General features: G+C 41.4%; 1 protein-coding gene across 1 annotated transcript; it reads right to left on the bottom strand.

Moving 5' to 3' along the window:
* Nucleotides 1-4,579: 4,579 nt before the first annotated feature.
* Nucleotides 4,580-20,206, bottom strand: gabra2a (gamma-aminobutyric acid type A receptor subunit alpha2a). The gene is made up of 9 exons (XM_085766502.1): nucleotides 19,866-20,206; nucleotides 18,356-18,468; nucleotides 17,555-17,622; nucleotides 14,228-14,448; nucleotides 12,491-12,573; nucleotides 11,772-11,915; nucleotides 8,849-9,001; nucleotides 6,685-6,887; nucleotides 4,580-5,097 (listed from the first exon to the last, which is right to left on the bottom strand). The coding sequence occupies exons 1-9, from the start codon at nucleotides 19,931-19,933 to the stop codon at nucleotides 4,789-4,791; spliced, it is 1,362 nt and encodes a 453-aa protein (XP_085622628.1). The 5' UTR covers nucleotides 19,934-20,206; the 3' UTR covers nucleotides 4,580-4,788.
* Nucleotides 20,207-20,652: the final 446 nt, after the last annotated feature.

The raw sequence follows: 20,652 nt of genomic DNA, 5'->3' as shown, positions 1-20,652 counted from the left end.
ATGGAAAAGTTAGGGGGAGGGGCCCACTTTAGTATTCTTTAAGGGGGCCCAGAATTCCTAGCAACAGCCCTGGTCTCTACTGGCAGGGTTGTATCTGAGTGCATTACTGTGTTTTCTTGTTCTAAGTGTTGCTGTTTTTCATTGATCTGGCCTACATGTAAAGATGTTGTTTCTTTTATTCTCATGCACTTTCCTGTAGGGGAGACCTGGGAAGGTTGTAACATGATCGGTCAGTTGTAACACTTCCAGTTTCTCCAATCAGGAACAAGTTATGAATCATCTGATTCACCCTGTACATGCTCAGTTTAGTCCTTCTATTGTGAAGAAGTTTAAGAAGGAAAACGCTAATTTTGGGGCATAAAAATAGCAATTTTTCCCCATCGCCTCCTTTGTGGTTCAACTCATCAAACTTACATCATGTTATGTACACACACCCAGACACACACCTACACACCTTCACACACACACACCCACACACCAATTATGTTAAAAAGTAATTTTACTGTTGAATAAAACGCTTTCAATATCAGATTTTTGTCACAAAACTCGCATCACCCTGGGGTATTATACAATGTTAAATTTCACCCCAGAGTCCAAGTGTGTTACAACTAACCCGGACTATGGGGTGAATTGTAACATTTCACTTCTTGTGTTTGAGACTAAACCATGCATTTTCTGTTTGTGTTGCAGAGTTAGCTATACCATTGTAATAGCAGACAGTTTGTCTCACATTTTGAATACTCTGGCTTAAAAGAGCTGCAAGACAGAAATGTAAAAAATGTTACAACCATCCCCGGTCTCCCCTGTAGTGGTGTAAGAGCACTGTTTTCTCAGTGACCACTTTATTGCCTACATAGATTGTAACTTGAGAATGCATATGTCTAATTGTTGCACACTTGACCTGTCTCTCCTTTTTTATTTTATTTATTTCGAGAAACACACATTTCAGGACCGGTGACTTGTGTCATGAGAACATGCATGTCCTGTGATTTTCATTTCAGAAATCTAAAACCTAAATCAGCCGATATTTTATTGGCCCGATAATTATCGTGCATCCCTAACTTCAATAATATCACATTTAGTTGCTCAGTAACACACATATTTGTCTGTTGGTGTGTGTACAGCAGGTGGAGGCTGAGCTTTAGTGTAAATGGGGCAGATGACACTGTGAAAGGAGAGCCAGCAGTGGGGATAAGGAGTAGAGATCAAAGACAGGTGGAAGGTGAAGTGCAGACAGGAGTTACTGTAAATGTGCTGACGCTCCGTGGCTGCTGTGCTGGGCCTGATTAAAGCATCTTCTTACAACACTCATTCAGCAGGACTCCTTTCTCAGCAGAGTGCAGGATTTCAACACTGCTGGGATATGGATCCCTCAGAACCTGCAGACTGAGTGGTTATGTGTATTTGTGTGTGGCTTCTTTCTGGATACATTTGTTCAGAGGCTTACAGTGCAATATTTTAGCCTAGGAGCAGCAAAGTGTAAAGCCAGTTATGCAAGTTCCTTCATTACAAGGACAGGGGAAAAGGAGACACACAGGAGACAATATACAGATTTTTTTTCCCCAGACAGACAGACAGACAGACAGATAGACAGATAGATAGATAGATAGATAGATAGATAGATAGATAGATAGATAGATAGATAGATAGATAGATAGATAAATAGATAGATAGATAGATAGATAGATAGATAGATAGATAGATAGATAGATAGATAGATAGATAGATAGATAGATAGATAGATAGATAGATAGAAACTCTACTTATTTTAAGTAAAAATTTGTTTGAAACAAGTGAAAAGATCTAAAAAGAAGTACATTTTTAGGTGACGAGTCTCATTTTTAATGAAAAGAGATCAGTTTTGACTAGAAACGAGACATTTTGAGAAGAAATAAGACAAATATTCTTGGAAAGGTTTTGAGTTTTTGCAGTGTAGGTTTAAGGATCTTTCAAAATTCTCTGGAGCCGACGTATGGTATTCATTATTTCTCTCCATAAAAGCTGTTCCTCATTACACCTTTCCAGGAGATTAGAGGCATCTCCCTCCAAAGAAATTGTCTCTAGGAAAGTTTGCAAACATCTTCCTATTTCCAGATGGTCAGCATTCTTCCAGTTAGTAGCGATGAGTCTTTTGGCCGTCATACATCCGGTTATTATAATTTGTTTGTGATATTTGGACCAAGATCCCGACCAAGACCACTAATGGTCTGCCCAGATCAGTTTCCTAATTTCTTTGAACCATACTGTTTCCTGTTTAGGAATCTTTCTGATACAGGCCCCACAATTTAGATCTTTATATACTTCTCGCACTGAGACAGAATGATACCAAACATGAACACACTGACATAACTTATGTACTGTAATTATCAATTAATATATCTCAGATTCAATATTTCAAGTGGAGACACATGTGCATGTGAGTTTATGCAGACAGGAAGTATTAAGCAAACCACCAAATGTTCAAGTTCAATCATACTGTAGGTGCCTCATGATCAAAAGAACAATACAAAGTGGGTCCTTCCAGTCTGTGAGAAATGTCAATTTTTTCAGAGATAAGAGGTTAGAGTGGGTGTTGAATTGTCTTAGAACAGTAACTTGAGAAATTTTGAAATTATAGACAAAAAGAAGCATATTCATGTCAGATTGTTTATTTTATAAACAGTGGAAAGTCACTATCACAAGTACCACAAAGGAATAAGAATACAAGGGGATGTGAGTAATGAAATGAATAGCAAAAAATTCCTCATGTGTCAGACCTCTATGCATTAAAACAGCATTTTTGATCCGTGTATGATTTTTTTTTTTTTTTTAAAGAGAGTTAACACCAGTATTCAATTCTGATTATGTGAGGAAACCGAGCACAGAGTGATGAGCAACCTCAGTATATCATGCACAAGACGTAAACATTTCTCACCATCACATAAAATATTATAACGTGTCATGAAATTTTGGTAGGAAATTTTAAAAAATGGGTTCATATCCAATGTTGGTTAAATTACACTGTGACAGACAGGAGGCACTGAGGAGGTGTGAGGAGGTAGCCTAACTTTTTTGGACTTTTGTTACTCAATAAAAAATAATAATAAAACTTGACACTGAAATATCAACATCTAACAACATTGGTGGGCAGAGGTGTGTGTGCCTGCATGGTACTGTGAACTGTGAACAGCCAATTTGCTACATTAGGCTACTGGGCCAGACAGATGATGGTACACATGGTGAGCCCATAAAGACTCCACTCCAGCTGTTCATCTCAGTCTTTGATAATGAACAAAGCCAGCTGTTGTTTTATTTCGACAAATCTACACACAACATTCAACAAAACTCAGTGTTAACAGGAAAATGTATCCTGGTCTATGCATAGACAAAATTCTTAAGAACAATAAGTGTGAGGAGTTGTCAGGTCTCTGTAACTCTGTGAATGTTTGCTTTTACTTAAATTATATCATCCTCATTGCCTTGCATACATCCCTTGCATTGCATCCCCCTCCTAATAGTAGCCCTGATTTGGACCCGTTGTTCACTCACTCTCTGCTTTGCTAAATTGTAGTTAGATTGAATTTAGTTTTTCCTTTGTTCACCATATCATGGACACTTGTTTTCTGATTACTTTTGATGATTATGGCCACACAGCCATTATTGGTTTCTGTTTTCCAAAATTAAAATTGCACTCATTATCTAGGCTACTCTCCCTCAAGGGCTGGGAGAAGTTTCAGAGTCCTCCGTGGCTTCTCTGAGTTACAGGGGGGTCTCGGCGTAGCAGTGCATGTCAATAACGGTTGCAAATGGATACCAACTGTCTTCGTATCAAAAAGACACACCAGAAAACATCCAAATACCTCCATGCTGCTCGTATGTAATGTCCGTCTTGTATTGAAGCCCCAAAATGTGAAATTGTTCTGAAAAAAATTAAATAAGTCAATTTTTCAAGCTTGTTTGTAACGGAAGCTCCTCTTCCTGGTCCGTCGTAAATCTCCCGATCACAGGGCTGACATAAAGAGACAAACAACACACACATACACAAATTGACCCGCTACAGGCAATGTAGAGTCGCCAATAAATGGTGGAGTTTCTACCCAGAAAGGAGCACAGGACCTTCTTGCTGAGAGGCAAGGGTAATAACCACTGCACCACTGTCCCACCCAAAACTGACATCACAATATTTTTATCTTGTCGTGATGAATGTGTAACAGAAAATTTCCCATTACATGTCTCATTTAACTCTCCACCAGCTCCTGTGCCAAACGACTGGATCTGAAGCAGTTAAATGATTAAATCTGTAGCTGATGGATATAAAACAAATTAGCTGAATGAGCTGAAAAGCTCCGTACAGCTGAGGGAGGAGGTAAAAATTCAGTGTAGGTTTCACACTGTCATATTACATATAATCGTCTTATTTATTGTCATTAGTGTAGAGATATTGAACATTTCGGCTTTAAAATTCATTTATTTTTTGTTTTTAAAAATGTGTTTCCCTTCCATTCAGAGTGTGTCAGTTTTTTTTTTATATTACCAGATGATGTTACGATCATTTAATTAGGAGGGGGGTTTTTTTGGATGCAAAGAGAACAATCAAAATTGATGTTTGGTTTTTGTCTGTGTGTTGTGCAATTACATGTAAAACTGAGCTAGTCAAACATTCCTCAGGTTTGTTCTGACCCAGTTTGTTCACCTGATCCAACACTGTATTCAGGAAAGAAAGAAGAAAATTCTCAAGGCAACACAAAATTGGAAAAAAAAACAGCTGAGAGATGTTCCAAGTCCTAATGTGGGGGGAGTTCCTTCAGCTCACCGGTCATCCAGATCTTTGATGACCGGTTCTCTGTTCAGGTAGGTGGCCCAGTAGACCAGGTTAAAGCTCCCAAACAGCACAGGAAACATGATGCGGGAAATACGGTCAATCTTGCTGACGCTGTTGAAGGTCTTCCTGTTCTGCTCAGGCTTTGTCTCAAAGTCTGCAGTGATCTTGTTGGGGTCGCTCATCAGAGCACTTTTTGAGATGGTGGGCAGTGTGGAGTCCTTTGTTATATTTGGAGCATAGTTAGCCACAGCTACAGCATAGGTGTTGTTCCTCTTCATGAGGGATGCTTCTTTTTTCTGCAAGGAAAATGTCTCATGATTAGTGAGAGGGTTGGACAGAGTGATCAGTGATCAAAATTAAAGCAGAAGTAACCAATATTTTTGTGTTAATATAAGTCTTTAATAGTTATATCTTCCGACGGCAATCACTTACATAGAGTGTTTGGACCGAAACACGGGTCTGTCAGTCACTCTGCTCTGCTCTGAGCCGAGGAGAAAACTTTTCTTGTATCCTACAAGTTTTATCCAATGAGGAGAGAGAACGGCATGAAGGGCTGTGTGTGCAGCCAAGGGATGCTCGTGAATGTGGTGACGTAGGGACGAGGACCAATAGATCCATGATGAGGGCGGGGGCTGTTAACTCCATTGGCTGACAAGAAGTTATGGTGCGTTCAAGGCAACCCATAACTCGTGTTTTTCCGACCTGTGAAGTCGTACCAGTTCGATCTGGTGCGAGTTCGCGGGTCGGAAGTTACGAGTGGCCGTTATAGTGACTTTCACAGGCAACAGGTCGGAGAAATGCGAGTTGCGGGTTGCCTGTAACGCTACAAAGTCCTAAGTCGTGACTTGAAGCTGTAACTTACGGTTTCAAAAGCCTGCCTGGAACGCAGCATTAGCCAAAACGACCGGATCGCTTACTTCTGCTTTAATTATAGGTGCCACAGCTATGTCCTATTGTGACTAGAATAAATTTGACACTGAGGTTTAATACATGAGGGAACGAGACACAGGTGAAACACATTGGGTAATCAAGGTGATCAAGGTAAGGCACAGACTTCAAAGTAAACAGTTAACTCCTGTGTTCCATCACTACTCTTATCCGGTGATTTGATTTTATGTTACTCCCTTCATCCCACAGTCTTTGGGGTTTGTAACATAAGTGGTGGTTCATCCGGGATCGAAGGAAGTTTGTTAAACAATTTTTACATCAATTAAATTAATTAACAATACATTACAGTACATTAAAGCAGAAGTAAGCGATCCGGTCGTTTTGGCTAATGCTGCGTTCCAGGCAGGCTTTTGAAACCGTAAGTTACAGCTTCAAGTCACAACTTACGACTTTGTAGCGTTCCAGGCAACCCGCTCGTGTTTTTCCGACCTGTTGCCTGTGAAAGTCACTATAACGGCCACTCGTGTTTTTCCGACCCGTGAACTCGCACCAGATCGAACTGGTACGACTTCACAGGACGGAAAAACACGAGTTACGAGTTGCCCTGAATGCACCATAACTTCTTGTCAGCCGATGGAGTTAGCAGCCCCCGCCCTCGTCATGGATCTATTGGTCCTCGTCCCTACGTCACCACATTCAGGCGCATCCCTTGGCTGCACACACAGCCCTTCATGCCGTTCTCTCTCCTCATTGGATAAAAATTGTAGGATACAAGAAAAGTTTTCTCCTCGGCTCAGAGCAGAGCAGAGTGACTGACAGACCCGTGTTTCGGTCCAAACACTCTATGTAAGTGATTGCTGTCGGAAGATATAACTATTAAAGACTTATATTAACACAAAAATATCGCTTACTTCCGCTTTAACTAATAACATGAAACAGCTGCAGCAGAGGTCAAGAGGAACACTTGAACACACACAGGGGTGTGACAGCATTACCTTGTCAGTGACAACACTCTTTCCATCCCAGGCCCATCCTCTTTTGGTGAAGTAGTTGACTGTAGCAAATTCAATGAGTGCAGAGAAAACAAAGGCATAACAGACAGCAATGAACCAGTCCATGGCTGTAGCATAGGCCACCTTAGGCAGTGAATTACGGGCACTGATACTCAGGGTGGTCATAGTGAGTACTGTAGTCACACCTAGAGGAATAGAGAGGGACAGACAGTAAGGAAAGATGAAGGATAGCTATATTTAGAAAGATGGGCAGATCTGGAGCATTGGCCCCATCTAAAATCTAATTGCCCCCCTGAAGTGACTGTGTCCTGTCACTCATCCGTCAATCAGATGATAGGTGAATGACAGAAGAAGAAAATCATTATAGTCTATACTTGTCAACAACGAGTACCCGGAAATGTTGAGTACCCCAAAGTTTTATGTTAGAAATAGATAGTATGGGTCCCCAGTATTCAGAAACTGCCGGATGCTAACTTATATATATATTGGGCAATTAGCATAATTGACATAATTAGCATAAATTGGCATAATTGCCTATATGGGCAATATTTCAACAAAATTGACTTGGCTGATCTGGGCAATATTGGAGTGGTTTTAGGGGTTATTGATGATGCTGAATCCATTTCTGACATTTTCAAAATTCAAAATGGCTGTCTAAACCGGAAGTGACCAGATTTTGAAATCCATCAAAATCGGCCCACTGGCGGTTAAAATCTGGTCACTTCCGGTTTAGACAGCCAATTTGAATTTTGAAAATGTCAGAAATGCTAATTTATGCAAATTATGTCTGTTATGCTAATTGCCCAATAAGTTAGCATCCGGCAGTTTCTGAATACTGGGGACCCATACTATATATTTCTAACATAAAACTTTGGGGTACTCAACATTTCCGGGTTCACAATGGGGCCCTATGGGCTGGCAAGTAGACTACTATGCTAATGTTAGCTATATAATTATTTACTATGTATTTGATCACAGACAGTGCAGTAGGTGGTGGCATGCAGCTTTTTGGTTTGTAGGCCACCAGTAAAACAAAGAAGACAATGAAGAACACGCAGATGACACGCACACAGCACAGAGAGTAGGGGTGTAACGATACTGAACTGTTTTGATACAGAACATTCAGTTCGGTACAGGGCTGTGCGTGGGTGAGTTCCTGAAATGGAAGTTGTGTGTGTTTATTGTCTGTCTGCAGCTACACGTGCAGCCGGTTTAGTCATGGCTACCGCTAGCGAGAAACAAGGGCAGCGGCGGTTGTTCCTCTCTCTCTCTGTTGGGTATGAGCTTCAGCACCTGTGGGTCAACTGCAGATGTGCCAAGAGCAGGGTTGTGAGGGCGCATGACTGCATGTTGCCCCTGTGTTCACAGCACTGTGCGACCGCATCGTCACGCAGCCGTTGTGTCATTTGCCCACATTGCCATATGGCCAGTACATCACTGGCTTGTTAGTGCTGCACTTTACACGTGGAAAAGGTTTGTTAATCTGCACAAGCTGAGAGAAATTCATTTTTAATATATTTTTTGTTAAATTGAGAATATTTTATTTATTGGAAATCTTATTTCTATGTATTTTGTTTATTTGAGAATAATTTATTTAAAGGGACAACGAGGAGTTTCTATTTGGTTATAAAAAAGTCTCACGTTAATGTGGATGAATCTCCGCTACCCACACTTGTTAATGGGCCCATTTTTGATAAATATATAGTTTTGTCTCTATCGTTATTTTGTTATTATTAGTGGTGGCGGAAATGCTGGTCGAGCCGACCAGCGTTTCCTTTCGCAGCAAGTTATGAGAATAACGCCGCCGAATCGCTGTTTATGGTCAGAACTACGACGGTAACTGAACCTCTTTGAACCTCTGACTTTAATTCTTGATGAATGAAAACATGAGTCTGTCTTGCGCCGGTCGAAGAATTCTACGGTGCGCGCGGAGGCTCATAAATGTAGTGTGAAAACGCTTCGCTTTTCCAAAACTCCTCGTTGTCCCTTTAACTTATTATTACCAGGCAGCACTTTACAACACTATTCTAATTTTATTTTATTTTATTCATCATATCTTGTCTAATGACCCACAGGAAAAACACAACACAGTCACATGAAGAACAAATCTATTCTCTGGGAATAGAGGTCAAATGAAAAGACTCACCAAAAACAGTTCTGGCTGGCACAGATTCTCGGTTGAGCCAGAAGGAGACCTGGGAGAGGATGACTGTCATGATACAGGGCAGATAGGTCTGGATCACGAAGTAGCCTATCTTCCTCTTCAGATGGAAGTGAGCCGTCATCACTGTGTACTCACCTGAGGGTAGAAAGACATGGTGAGTGACTTCACACAACCCCACATGTACAATTGCAAAAAAAAAAAAGAAACCCCACCTGACTTACTTTAAATGCAATACAGCTTCCTTACCCTATTTCCCCCACACTTAGGCTACTATCTAAAGATAGTATTATAAGTAGTTTAATGCTATCCTCTTGTTTGTCCCAGTTACAGTACACAGACCATAGACCATGAAACTGAGTTACTAGAGGTGGTGGTGTAACCCACATGAGGGTTTTTCAATTAAATTCACCTTTTTAAAGTACTTGCAGATCTAACAATATAACACATCCAAACCATATGCTACACCACATGTGGCATATGGCGCAGCGGCCCATGTCCCCCTCCAACCCTATCCATCCATGCCCTTAAAGGGATATTCCGGCGTAAATTTAAGCCAATTAAGCCTGACCTCAGACAGTGAGCTGCACCAAATCCATAAAACCAGAGGTCAGTGGTTTTTGTATGTGACAGCAGCAGGGCAGAATATAAGCCGACTGTTGTGTGAGTGATGTGCCGGAGGTGACCCACACCTCCAAACTGCTGCTGCTGCTGCTTCAAATGTTTGCTGAGGTGGACAAATGTCTGTCTGAATCCCATCCAGATGCACCGCTGCAGACTCACACTTGCCACCATGCTGTGTTCTAAATTCACACAAACGCTGCATCATGAAACAGTTTAACAGCACAAAATTTACTTCATTAATGATCACTAAGATATCACCTACCATCAACGTTAATCTTGACAAGCATTTTAAATTCCTATCTTTGATTAGATATAGTCTGTGGAATTTAGCTGAAACCGCCATCATAGAAATTAGTGACTGTCTAGACATTAATTATGGGAGAAAATTGGTGTGTATTCTTTAAACTGGACAGGATTTATATTTTAGATTCTTATAATATTTGCAAATAAAGCAAATGAAAAAAGGAGAGACCATGTTGTGTGCTGTGTTGACGCCAGAGGAAAATAGTTTAGAGTTAAAGGTAGGGTTGGGTTGGAGCCCTCTTCTTGTATTCTTTTTTTTTTTTTTCTCTATTATTATTTATTACCTATTTAATTATTTATTTACTATTGTTCTGCTGTCTCCCCACCCCCCTTTTTTTGCCATATCTACCTCAGAAGTCCAACATACTTATGCTCATCACACACACGCATGCACACACACACACACACACACTTACACACACAACGCGTATCCTAAACAAAAACATTGTCTTTGTTATTTCAATTGTGTTATTTTATTTTATTTTATTTTTTATTTTTCATTTATTGTTTTTTTTTTTGTTTTTTTTGTTATTTCATTTGATTGGTTATAATAGTTATCACTGCGTATTGTCTTGTCCTGTGTTGCTATTTATGTCTGTTTTTCACCCCTGTCTTACACACTTTTACACTTGTATTGTTTATCACCTGCATTGCACTATAAATAAAATTTTTTAAAAAAAGGTAGGGTTGGAGATCTTTTCCTGGAGCACTTTTACTGTATTGTTTGAAATCCTCTTCACACCTCAATTGCCTGTAGAAGGTGGAGGCTGGGGTGGCGGATGCAAGCTTTGATAGCGGCAGCTTTGTGTGCAGCGGTGTAGAAGGGGAGATCAGTGTGACAGCCTGGATTTTTAATAGGCCGCCTATTGTGGGAGAATGAATGTGATTGGACAGAGACTAATGGGCTGGCTGTCAGGATAGCCTACTGTAGTTATATTGAGCTGCAGCTAAAGCTAAAGGGAAGAATTACAAAGTGAAAGTTAGAAAAGAGGGAGGAAATGTGGCGAAATGGAGCAGAAAGTGGAGGAGAACCGGAGCGGCTCGTGTCGTTTATTCTGCAGTAGGAGACGCCTCATATGTTGGCTCATCTACGCCGTGAATAACACGCAGAAGGTCCTGGGTTCGAATCCCCGGCCGCCCAAGTCCATGTTCTCCCTGTGTCTGCGTGGGTTTCCTCCGGGTACTCCGGTTTCCCCCACCACTGAAAGAGTTGATGAAATTTGTAGCTCTGATTGACATAAGCTCTCTCTTCAATGTAAGCGTCACCAGAAGGCCCATGAGCGATGATCTGAGGTATAGTGGATGTTGTTAAAGTGTTAAAGGTCTGTGATATATAACAGGCTGCTTCCTGTTTAGTATAATTATGTTGCTGGAAACAGTCTTTTTTCCAGCACTTGTAGGGGGTCTGGCTGCTGTTATATTGATATCATGGATGTCCAGGGCCGTTGCTAGGAATTCTGGGCCCCCTGAAAGAAGACTAAAGTGGGCCCCCTAACACCCTGACTTTTCCACTTTTTTTTTTTTCTTAGACTACATTATCATTTTTTATTTAGCCTATACTTTGTCTATGTCTATCCAGGTCATCGTTCTTTTCTGGGCAAATTGAATTGTAGGCAACTAGACTTGTATTTGTCTGGGAAGACGTTTCACCTCTTATCCAAGGGGCTTCATCAGTTCGTACGCAAAAAAAATTACCCTACTTTGTTTTGATGCTAATGCAGCATTACTATGAGTATTAGTCAGGGTCTTATGCAGAAGTAGAGAATGCATTTCCTGAAGGAAATACGGGTGAATGCTGAAAGCTGCTGAATGCTGAAAGCAGAATAATTCAGTCATACAAAGATTAGACTACTGGGGTTTTTTGGGGCCCTACTACTGGGCGCTGGGCCCCTAGAATTATCATCACCTTTCTCCCCTATACAACGGCCCTGTGGATGTCAGTTCTCTTTCTCTTGTCTCAACATTTATTCCCAATGCTCACCAGTACTGGACTTGATGGTCTCCTTCCCCACACTCTGGCCCACCAAGTCATACTGGTTGAGTCTGGATCCATCAGCAGCAACATCCACAGACTGGGAGGCATTACGAGTCCATATGTAGGTGACCTCAGTCTTGGTGTAAGCATCTGTTATAGGGACAGGAGAAAGTCATCATTAACACAGTGTTACAGGCAAACAGTCATCACATTTAACACTCAGCATCCAGAGCTTTTTCAGACATTATGAAACAAATAAAATAAATAGGCCTACGCGTAGTTTTGAAATTGTTTTTGCACATGTTTTCATTCATAAAATGCCCCAAATGATCACTGTAAAGGATTTCTTGATCACTATAAACAAATTATTTAACTCATTGAGTGCCATTGACGTCTAAGTACGTCAATCAAAATCCAACGCTTGAGTGCCAATGACGTACATGTAACTATGCACTATACATGCAACTACAGGAGAGCAGGCATCACTCTGCAGAGTAGGACTCCTGCTTGTTGTATTTTAGTTGTTTTTTTTTATTGTACAATGAAAAAACATGTGAAATGAAATTTTCAGATGTCTGCATGGCAACTAAATATTTAATATTTAAATTCCTGCTAGGGACATTATTGTTACTGTCCAGTCTATTGGAAACAGAAAACATGAGTTTATAGTGGTGGTTCACACTAGTGTTGTTGGACAGTCTAGATAATGAGATGATCATACTTACAGCTACCAAACTTCAGAGGACATGAGTGAGAGTCCATTGGGAAGTCCTCTAGATGCATGGGGCACTCGGCTTGAACTGTTAGCCTGGAAATACACACACACAAACAGTGTTAGCTCTTTTCACATAAAAAAAAACTTAATTTCATGAACACACTGCTGCATGTAAAGCCCTTTGAGAGAAACTGTTTTTAAAAACAGGCTATACAAATAAAATTGCCTTGCCTTAAGAGTAACTAAGCAGGATTTCTCTCGTGGCTATGCTACATTTTTTCCTTCATTAAAAATCTCTGGCGTAATTGTGATCGTTAACTACATGACTTGTGACTTTTTACAAGTGAGAACGGAGGCTCTCTGCCTTCACCTGGCGTCTCATGGCTGAAAACCAACCTTGCAACATCAGTGTAGTTACTCGGTCGCCGCCCCAGTGTCCCAGCTCTCGTCTCTGCACACCGCGACAAAAACATGCTCCGTAACCCCTAATCTTTTGTTTATGACGGTTAAGACTACACAAACACACACGTCATAACATCGTATATCTTATGCAACGTTATCCATCGCTCCATTTATTGATTTTTTGCTGGCTTCGCTGTAAACAAATGCACATGGGCGAGAGGAGCGTAACCAAAACAACGGAAAAGCCACCGGACTTGCATAGTTCCCCTTTAAAATTAAAAAAAATAAAAGTGTAGAAATGAGCCACACCAAGTAGGCCTAAGTAGAGGACTTCTATGTGACATTTGATGTGACTATTTTTTGGTTATTTAAAAAAAAAAGTATAATGCCCTTTCCAGTGAATTACAAAGTTGAGCTCCTTCTACTCTGCTGTTAAAAAAAAATGTACTGGGGAGAGAGAGCACCCAGGCTGCATTTAAAAAAATATTCAAAATTATTCTGTAAGTCTCTTTGCGTTTTTGACCAGATTTTTAGCCAGAAGACAAGTTGTGGCCAAAATCACGGGTGTGTATTTTGTGGCTGTGGAGAGAATTTGACTGACGCAATACACACTCACTGAAAAGTGTGAAATTTATCAGAAATCCTCATGTGCTTAGAAAGGCGTTATCTCAAAAATGGTATACAAGATATGAAAAAGTTATATACAAGGTGAATACGTTAGAAGTTTGTCTATACAGTTCAGAAATTTAATGATGAATGCGTTGGTCGATTTCCTACTGATAACTAATGTACGGATGCACTATGTAGTAACTTTCTCTTCCATTCCCAGAGCCTTCCTTAAAACCATTTGCAGTCCCGTTGTGCAGCCCACCTCCCACTCTAGAACGCCCGCCCCTGTTCTAGAGACTGTTGTGCATGAATATTTAGGATATCGGAATTTTTATGAATAGTTAAAGGTTGGGTCTGGAGTTTTGTGTCCAAAAATAAACACTAGACTTATGCAAATGAAATCCATCTTAATCATCACCTATGGGCTTCTAGTCATGTGTGGTGGTGGCTGTGCCCCCTCCCCCTGCCTGTATTTTGGTGGAGGCTACACAGTTGAGCCCAAGAGGAGGGGCAGAGTTTCAATGTTTTGTTTACAAACTGCAACGAACAAAACTCCAGACCCTACCTTTACGTAAATCAAAGCATGTGAGAGAACAAATTTGACACCACGAAGCTGAAAGTCACTCAGATAACATGTTTCATCATTAACAGGAGTTCCTCACCTGGATCTGCAGGAGCTACTGTTAACACACGGCTGATTGGATAACTACATAGAAACATGGTACAAATCAGATACCTCATGGTATATAGCAGCGTTCCATCCTCCATGATCCTCAGTAGCTTGTTTGGCATAGTCATGTTGTGGGCCACTGATTTCTTGCCATTGTGGAAGAAAGTGTCTGGGGTCCAGATCTTACTGGCCATCAGATTGTTGAGAGGCAGGATATTCATTGGTCCGTGGAACTTAAGTCGCTCATCCTTCCAACTCTGACGGAAGAAAACGTCCACAGTATACTCCTGAGAGAGAGAGAGAGAGACAGAGAGAGAGAGAGAGAGAGAGACAGAGAGAGAGAGAGAGAGAGAGAGAGAGAGAGAGAGAGAGAGATATTCTCATGCAGTTTAAAAACTGACAGAAAAAAAGAGTAATAGGCTTTGAAATATTGGTTAGAAAATGACGAAATTAAGTGCTCTATTTAAGAAATGTATGTTACTGTAAGTAATCATAAAATCACCCAATATGTCACTAGAGACTAAGGAATCGTGTTAAAGCAGAAGTAAGCATTCCAGGCAGGCTTTTGAAACCGTAAATTACAGCTTCAAGCCACGACTTAAGACTTTGTAGCGTTCCAGACAACCCACTCGTGTTTTTCCGACCTGTTTTACCTGTGAAAGTCACTATAACGGCCACTCGTATAACTTCCGACCCGTGAACTCGTACCAGATCGAACTGGTACCACTTCACAGGTCGGAAAAACACGAGTTACGAGTTGCCTTGAACGCACCATGACGTCTTGTCAGCCGATGGAGTTAGCAGCCCCCGCCCTCGTCATGGATCTATTGGTCCTCGTCCCTACGTCACCACATTCAGGCACATCCCTTGGCTGCACACACAGCCCTTCATGCCGTTCTCTCTCCTCATTGGATAAAACTTGTAGGATACAAGGAAAGTTTTCTCCTCGGCTCAGAGCAGAGCAGAGTGACTGAGAGACCCGTGTTTCAGACCAAACACTCTATGTAAGTGATTGCTTTCGGAAGATATTTAAGACTTATATTAACACAAAAATATCACTTACTTCTGCTTTAATTTGAAATGCCATTTTAACTGACAACAATAGTACAGCCAAATCATGTTTATGTTTTGATTTTTTTGTTTTTCCCTGTTGCGCCACCCACCGCTCTCCCCCAAAGATACGGCACGGTGCACATGTGTGACTTGATCCCATCTCTGGTGCTAAAACACACATGCTAGCTATATCTGTCAACACTGCCCAGATGGTTCTTCAACATACAGCTACTGACAAAAGTTTTTGTCCTTAACTTAGATTTACAGAGCAGTTGATTTTGCTTCGGCAACGAAAAATATGAGTTTGTCTTCACTAGTCTGAAGCAGCTGTATTAGTGTTTTACGAAGGCGTCTTGCTGTGTTTCTCGTCACACAGTGAGAACAGATCAGACTCAGAGGAAGTATAACAGCAGGGTGTGTGTGTGTGTGTGTGTGTGTGTGTGTGTGTGTGTGTGTGTGTGTGTGTGTGTGTTCGTTCCTAATGGGAGAGTTCAGGGCTCAGGGCTCAGCTATCAGCGGCACAGAAAAGATACAGTGGGGGAGTGAAACTATCTGCTGCAAGTTTGATGGAGACATGTTATGAATTAAAGATAAGACCATCACTGTGTCGTCTTTCTTTAGAAGGTAATGTCTCCATCATGGCCACTTCCATCTCTCTGTTACTCCATGCCACTTAAATATTTGAGTAGAGCCAGGTGGAGAGGAGGAGGAGGAGGAGGAGGAGAGCATCATATAGATCATATGGACTATAGTTGTTCCAGTCCAGAACCCCCCATGTACTGTAATTAATGCATTTAACATGTTGTAGACCAGACAACTGCACATCAGAGCTGGGTGATGTATTATCAGATCACATCTTTAATAGCACAGGCTGTCCCCTGACATGTCATCACTCTCCTGTTGGAGTGGGTGGATTTCCCATAGCAACAGGACAAGCAGTTCTGACAGGTCTCTGTCTGACGGATATTGTCTGCTGGATGGCAGGCAAAGCAATTTTATTAGTATAGCCCATTTTGAAAGAACAGTTTGTCTCAAAGGGCTTTACAGTACATAGCATCATGACAACATCCTCTGCCTTTAGACCCTCACATCCACTGAGGAAAAACTCCCAAGAAAAACCAGGAGAAAGCTCAGGGTGAGAGACAGAGGAAGATCCCTCACCCAGGACGGGCAGACATGCAATAGATGTTGTATACAGACAAGAAAACAGTTTATAACACAGAATAAGGAAAACATGGAAATGGTTTACAAGAGCTGAATGTTTGTAAGCTACATGTGCACGTGTCCAGCATTTTTTTTTTAAGAATCGTGTTACAGGCTTGAAGGCTTGGTGTTTGGTTTGGAAAGGTTCAAATTAAAGCAGAAGTAAGTGGTCCGGTCGTTTTCGCTAATGCTGCGTTCCAGGCAGGCTTTTGAAATCGTAAATTACAGCTTCAAGTCACAACTTACGACTTTGTAGCGTTCCAGGCAACCCACTCGTGTTTTTCCGACCTGTTTTACCTGTGAAAGTCACTATAACGGCCACTCGTAACTTCCGACCGGTGAAGTCGTACCAGATCGAACTGGTACCACTTCACGGTTGGAAAAATACGAGTTTCCTTGAACGCACCATAACAGTCCTCGTCCCTACGTCACCACATTCACGGCGTCCCTTGGCTGCACACACAGCCCTGCATGCCGTTCTCTCTCCTCATTGGATAAAAACTGTAGGATACAAGGAAAGTTTTCTCCTCGGCTCAGAGCAGAGCAGAGTGACTGACAGACCCGTGTTTCAGACCAAACACTCTATGTAAGTGATTGCTGTCGGAAGATAGAACTATTTAAGACTTATATTAACACAAATATATCACTTACTTCTGCTTTAAGTCATTCATTTCATGATAAATATTCAGTTGTTTTTTTTTGTTTTTGTTTTTTGGCAATAACGGTCATATTCTTACTGCTTTGTTACTACAGATTTTGCCTTTTGTACAGACCCTAAATTTCTCAAGAAATAATATGAGGGGATAGTGTTTTCTATCCAGGTCAACTGATGGCTTTCGTCTTCGTATAGTCCAGACGGCAGACTGTAAATTCTGTAGAAGTCATCTACAGGTTTCTGAAGAGATGTTTTGAAGCTCAGAGTGAGCACCTCTAACACTGCCATCTTGGCAGTGTCCGACTACCACCTGAGACTCAAAATCTCCCACATTTTGGTGTCAAATTCCTTCTTCCCACCAGAAGTAAAAATCCTACAAGTACAAACCAAAAGATGTTTAAAGGTGTGGATTTATTTGAGCATAGGATTAAAGCATCACACAAGAAGGTAACATACCATGAGGTGATTTGTGTGCGACTCACCATATCTGTGTCAGACACTGGACCAAAACTTGTCACATATATATCAGTCTTCACTTCTGTTATCCGGTCTGTAAATTACATGTATTTAGAAAAAACAAAAAAACAAGTCAGTTCCTTTTGTGAGCAGAGCCTCAAATTAATTTTTTTCCTATAAATAAAACAATTCAGCAGTGTTTTATGTGAAAATCGCCCTGATATTCTATACTGTGTGTAACTTTGTGACTTCCTGCATGTGGTAACACAAAAGAGTTCCACAAGTGCTGCACAGCTATACAATATTGTCACAACCCAACTCAAGGCCGAACAAAGTAGGGAAGACCAGACATGAGTTGTAACTAAAATTAAGTTCATTTAACATAAAAGGAGACTAAACTAAACTGAAATAAAAACCAAATGAGGTAGTCAGGAGAGAGTGAGAGACAGGTTGACTGCTGGCTGCTATGTAGGCTACACTGCAGCCATACCAGGTGAAGTGAATCACTCTGATAACCAGACTCCAACCACCAGGCTCATACAGAAAGGGCTGCCTGGACAGGGTTGTCACATTATAGCCTATATAAAAAAAAAGGAACAGTTCACTAGCCAGCCCTTTGAAAACAGTCTGAGAGTATCTGGTGTACAAGCTGCTGGTGGTAAGTTTGAGAGGTGTGGGTATTTCCAGACATGCTGATGTGATAAGAACTTTGTTAAGTTTTATCTTGAAAAATGTCAACTCCAGTCTTTTAGTAGTTTTACTTTTGTTAGGGAAGACAAGTGACAAAAACTAAGTGTCTGATGTGTGTACACTCCCCCATGTCCTACCTCCAAGACCAGGTCTGAGTCTGTTGTCATATCCATCCAGCAGACTGTCCAGGATCTTGGTGAAGGTTGTGATGTCTTTGAAGTTACGTGTTGAATTGGAATCTGCCTTTGACCTACATGAATGATGTAAGAGAAAGAAAAAATACAACAGCAGCAGGTGGAATTACAGTTCCCACTGACAGCAATTCATGTAATCTAGATCAATCAAAAACATGCACTTCAAGTGGAATAGTTGTCAGCATGACCATAACAGCTTTACGACAGATGAATCTTAAATGAGACACCAGGCAGATATATCATTAGTCAGATATTATAATATCAGGGCAGTGAAACAATGAGAAAGTCGTGGGTTGCAGCAGGTATGGCTCTGCAAAAACATGATAAAAACTGTATATGGAGACGCAAAATATCCAGAACAGGAGCTTCAATTTCTTAAAGGTCATGTGTCACAACATAGGCTACCATGAATGATGCAATGTACTGTAGAGCCACAGCGCCAGCGACATTCCAGGCTACAAACACTCACTGCATTCAAGAAATGTTAAGGCTACTTGCCTTCATCCAGACAACCCAAACTGTGCACACCTTTGTCACTCCCAGCATGTGACCTGCAACAAAGTCTATTGTACTACAGGGATAAATGAAATGGCCCCTATACCAGAATAGTTTGCATTGAATTGTAATTTAAGTACGCAAATGACCAGGCTTATGTTTAAATATTGTACTAGCTACATCAAAATCCAGAACCGTTTTTCTGAGAGCCAGCATTGCTAAAGGCAAGGCAAGGCAAGGCAAGGCAAGGCATTTTTAGCCCGTTTTTACAAACAGTTTGTCTCAAAGGGCTTTACATGGCATCACAACAGCATCCTCTGTCCTTAGACCCTCACATCCACTGAGGAAAAACTCCATAGAAAACCCTTTCAACAGGGAAAAATTGGAGAAACCTGTGTTTCCTCTCTGCGGAAACACAGACAGAGTGTGAGACACCAAGGCCAAACTACAAAGTGCAACAGAAAATGACAGTTCAAAAATGTACTGAGAGGAGAGGAGAAGTGTTTGGTCATGGATGGACAGGTCTGTGAGAAACACATCAGGAGTGTACAGAATGTCAATGTCAACTGTTAACAAACAACATGGGGGAGGCAAATATACAAATGGCACAAGGCTTTAGTTTAATTCATAAGTCTAGTAAAAATAAAAAAAAAAGTTCAAGTGACTCTTTTTAAAACCGCTGTTTGATGGACAGATTAATATTTATTTAAATGTTATCATTATGCAAACATTTCTCTATGAAGACTAGCGTTTATTATTTTTCTACTACATTACATTACTACTACATTATATTTTTTACATCTACATTATCGACCTATAGGCTACTGCGGTCTACAAACACATCGTTTAACAGCCTGTTAGTGGACACAGGCAAACAGCCGGAGAGCCGTGAGATCTGCCGGTGTGCGATGCGCGCCCGATGAGCACTTTATCTGGTTGTATAGGCTCACAAACTTACCGCGTCTGCCACAGTACGACCAGAGAGATCAACACGGACATGGAATGGGAGCTCCATCGTCCTATCATGGCTGATGCCTGATCCAGATGGGAAAGCTGTCAGAGCCTTTATAGGTGTGAAACGTTGGAGCGTTAATTGGTCCACGCAGAGACTATGGCTTCATTAAGACTGACCCACAACAAGTTCACTTCATCTAAAAGACTGCAGCTGTCTGAACATGAACCACCAGGTCTCTGTCTCCATAGCTCCTATAGCAATATGTCCAAGTGGCAACCGTTCAGTGATGCACGCAGGGCGTCCCCGGGGTTGCCAGGAGAGACCGGCGGACGCGTGTGCGCAGGATGGAGGTGATGAGAGAAATAGAGGAGTACCACCCTGCCCTGTCCCCTCGGCTTAACCACTGACCGAGAGCGGCTCCACACCGCGCACTATGGGGGAGGGAGAGATGCTGTCATCTCTTGATGATGACGTTTCATGTGTGTGCACTGCCGATGTAAAACAGTAGACCATAAGCGGGGGACAAAGTCTTCACACGCACACATGCACACTCACAACATACAGAGAATTAAGAAGAAGGGAAAAGGGGAGATATAGAAGGTTTATGCTTTGGTTATAACTTTCGCCACCTCAGATGTAGGCTACGTTGGGGACTCAAGCTTCTGCCATTTTCAGTTTTTTCATCTCCTCAAACTTGTTGCAGAAAATCCTCTTCTGCCCCCACTTTCGTCTGATATGCGCAGGGCCGTTGCTAGGAATTCTGGGCCCCCTTAAAGAATACTAAAGTGGG

This window comes from Trachurus japonicus, chromosome 22 (assembly GCF_045865225.1).
Source record: "Trachurus japonicus isolate A0001 chromosome 22, Traja_1.0".
Taxonomy (NCBI): Eukaryota; Metazoa; Chordata; class Actinopteri; order Carangiformes; family Carangidae; genus Trachurus; species Trachurus japonicus.
Note: the sequence above shows the minus strand (reverse complement) of the source record. Positions and strands in the feature narration are given on the sequence as shown.

What these genes read in the sequence shown, in the direction of transcription:
- gabra2a (XM_085766502.1), bottom strand. Translation starts at nt 19,933, where the DNA reads ATGATAGGACGATGGAGCTCCCATTCCATGTCCGTGTTGATCTCTCTG. An exon ending in ACGCTGCTATATACCATGAG is followed by an intron (nt 12,574 to 14,227) that starts GTATCTGATTTG and finishes GTGTATTTCCAG; the next exon opens with GCTAACAGTTCAAGCCGAGT. An exon ending in GCCAGCCAGAACTGTTTTTG is followed by an intron (nt 6,888 to 8,848) that starts GTGAGTCTTTTC and finishes CTATTCCTCTAG; the next exon opens with GTGTGACTACAGTACTCACT.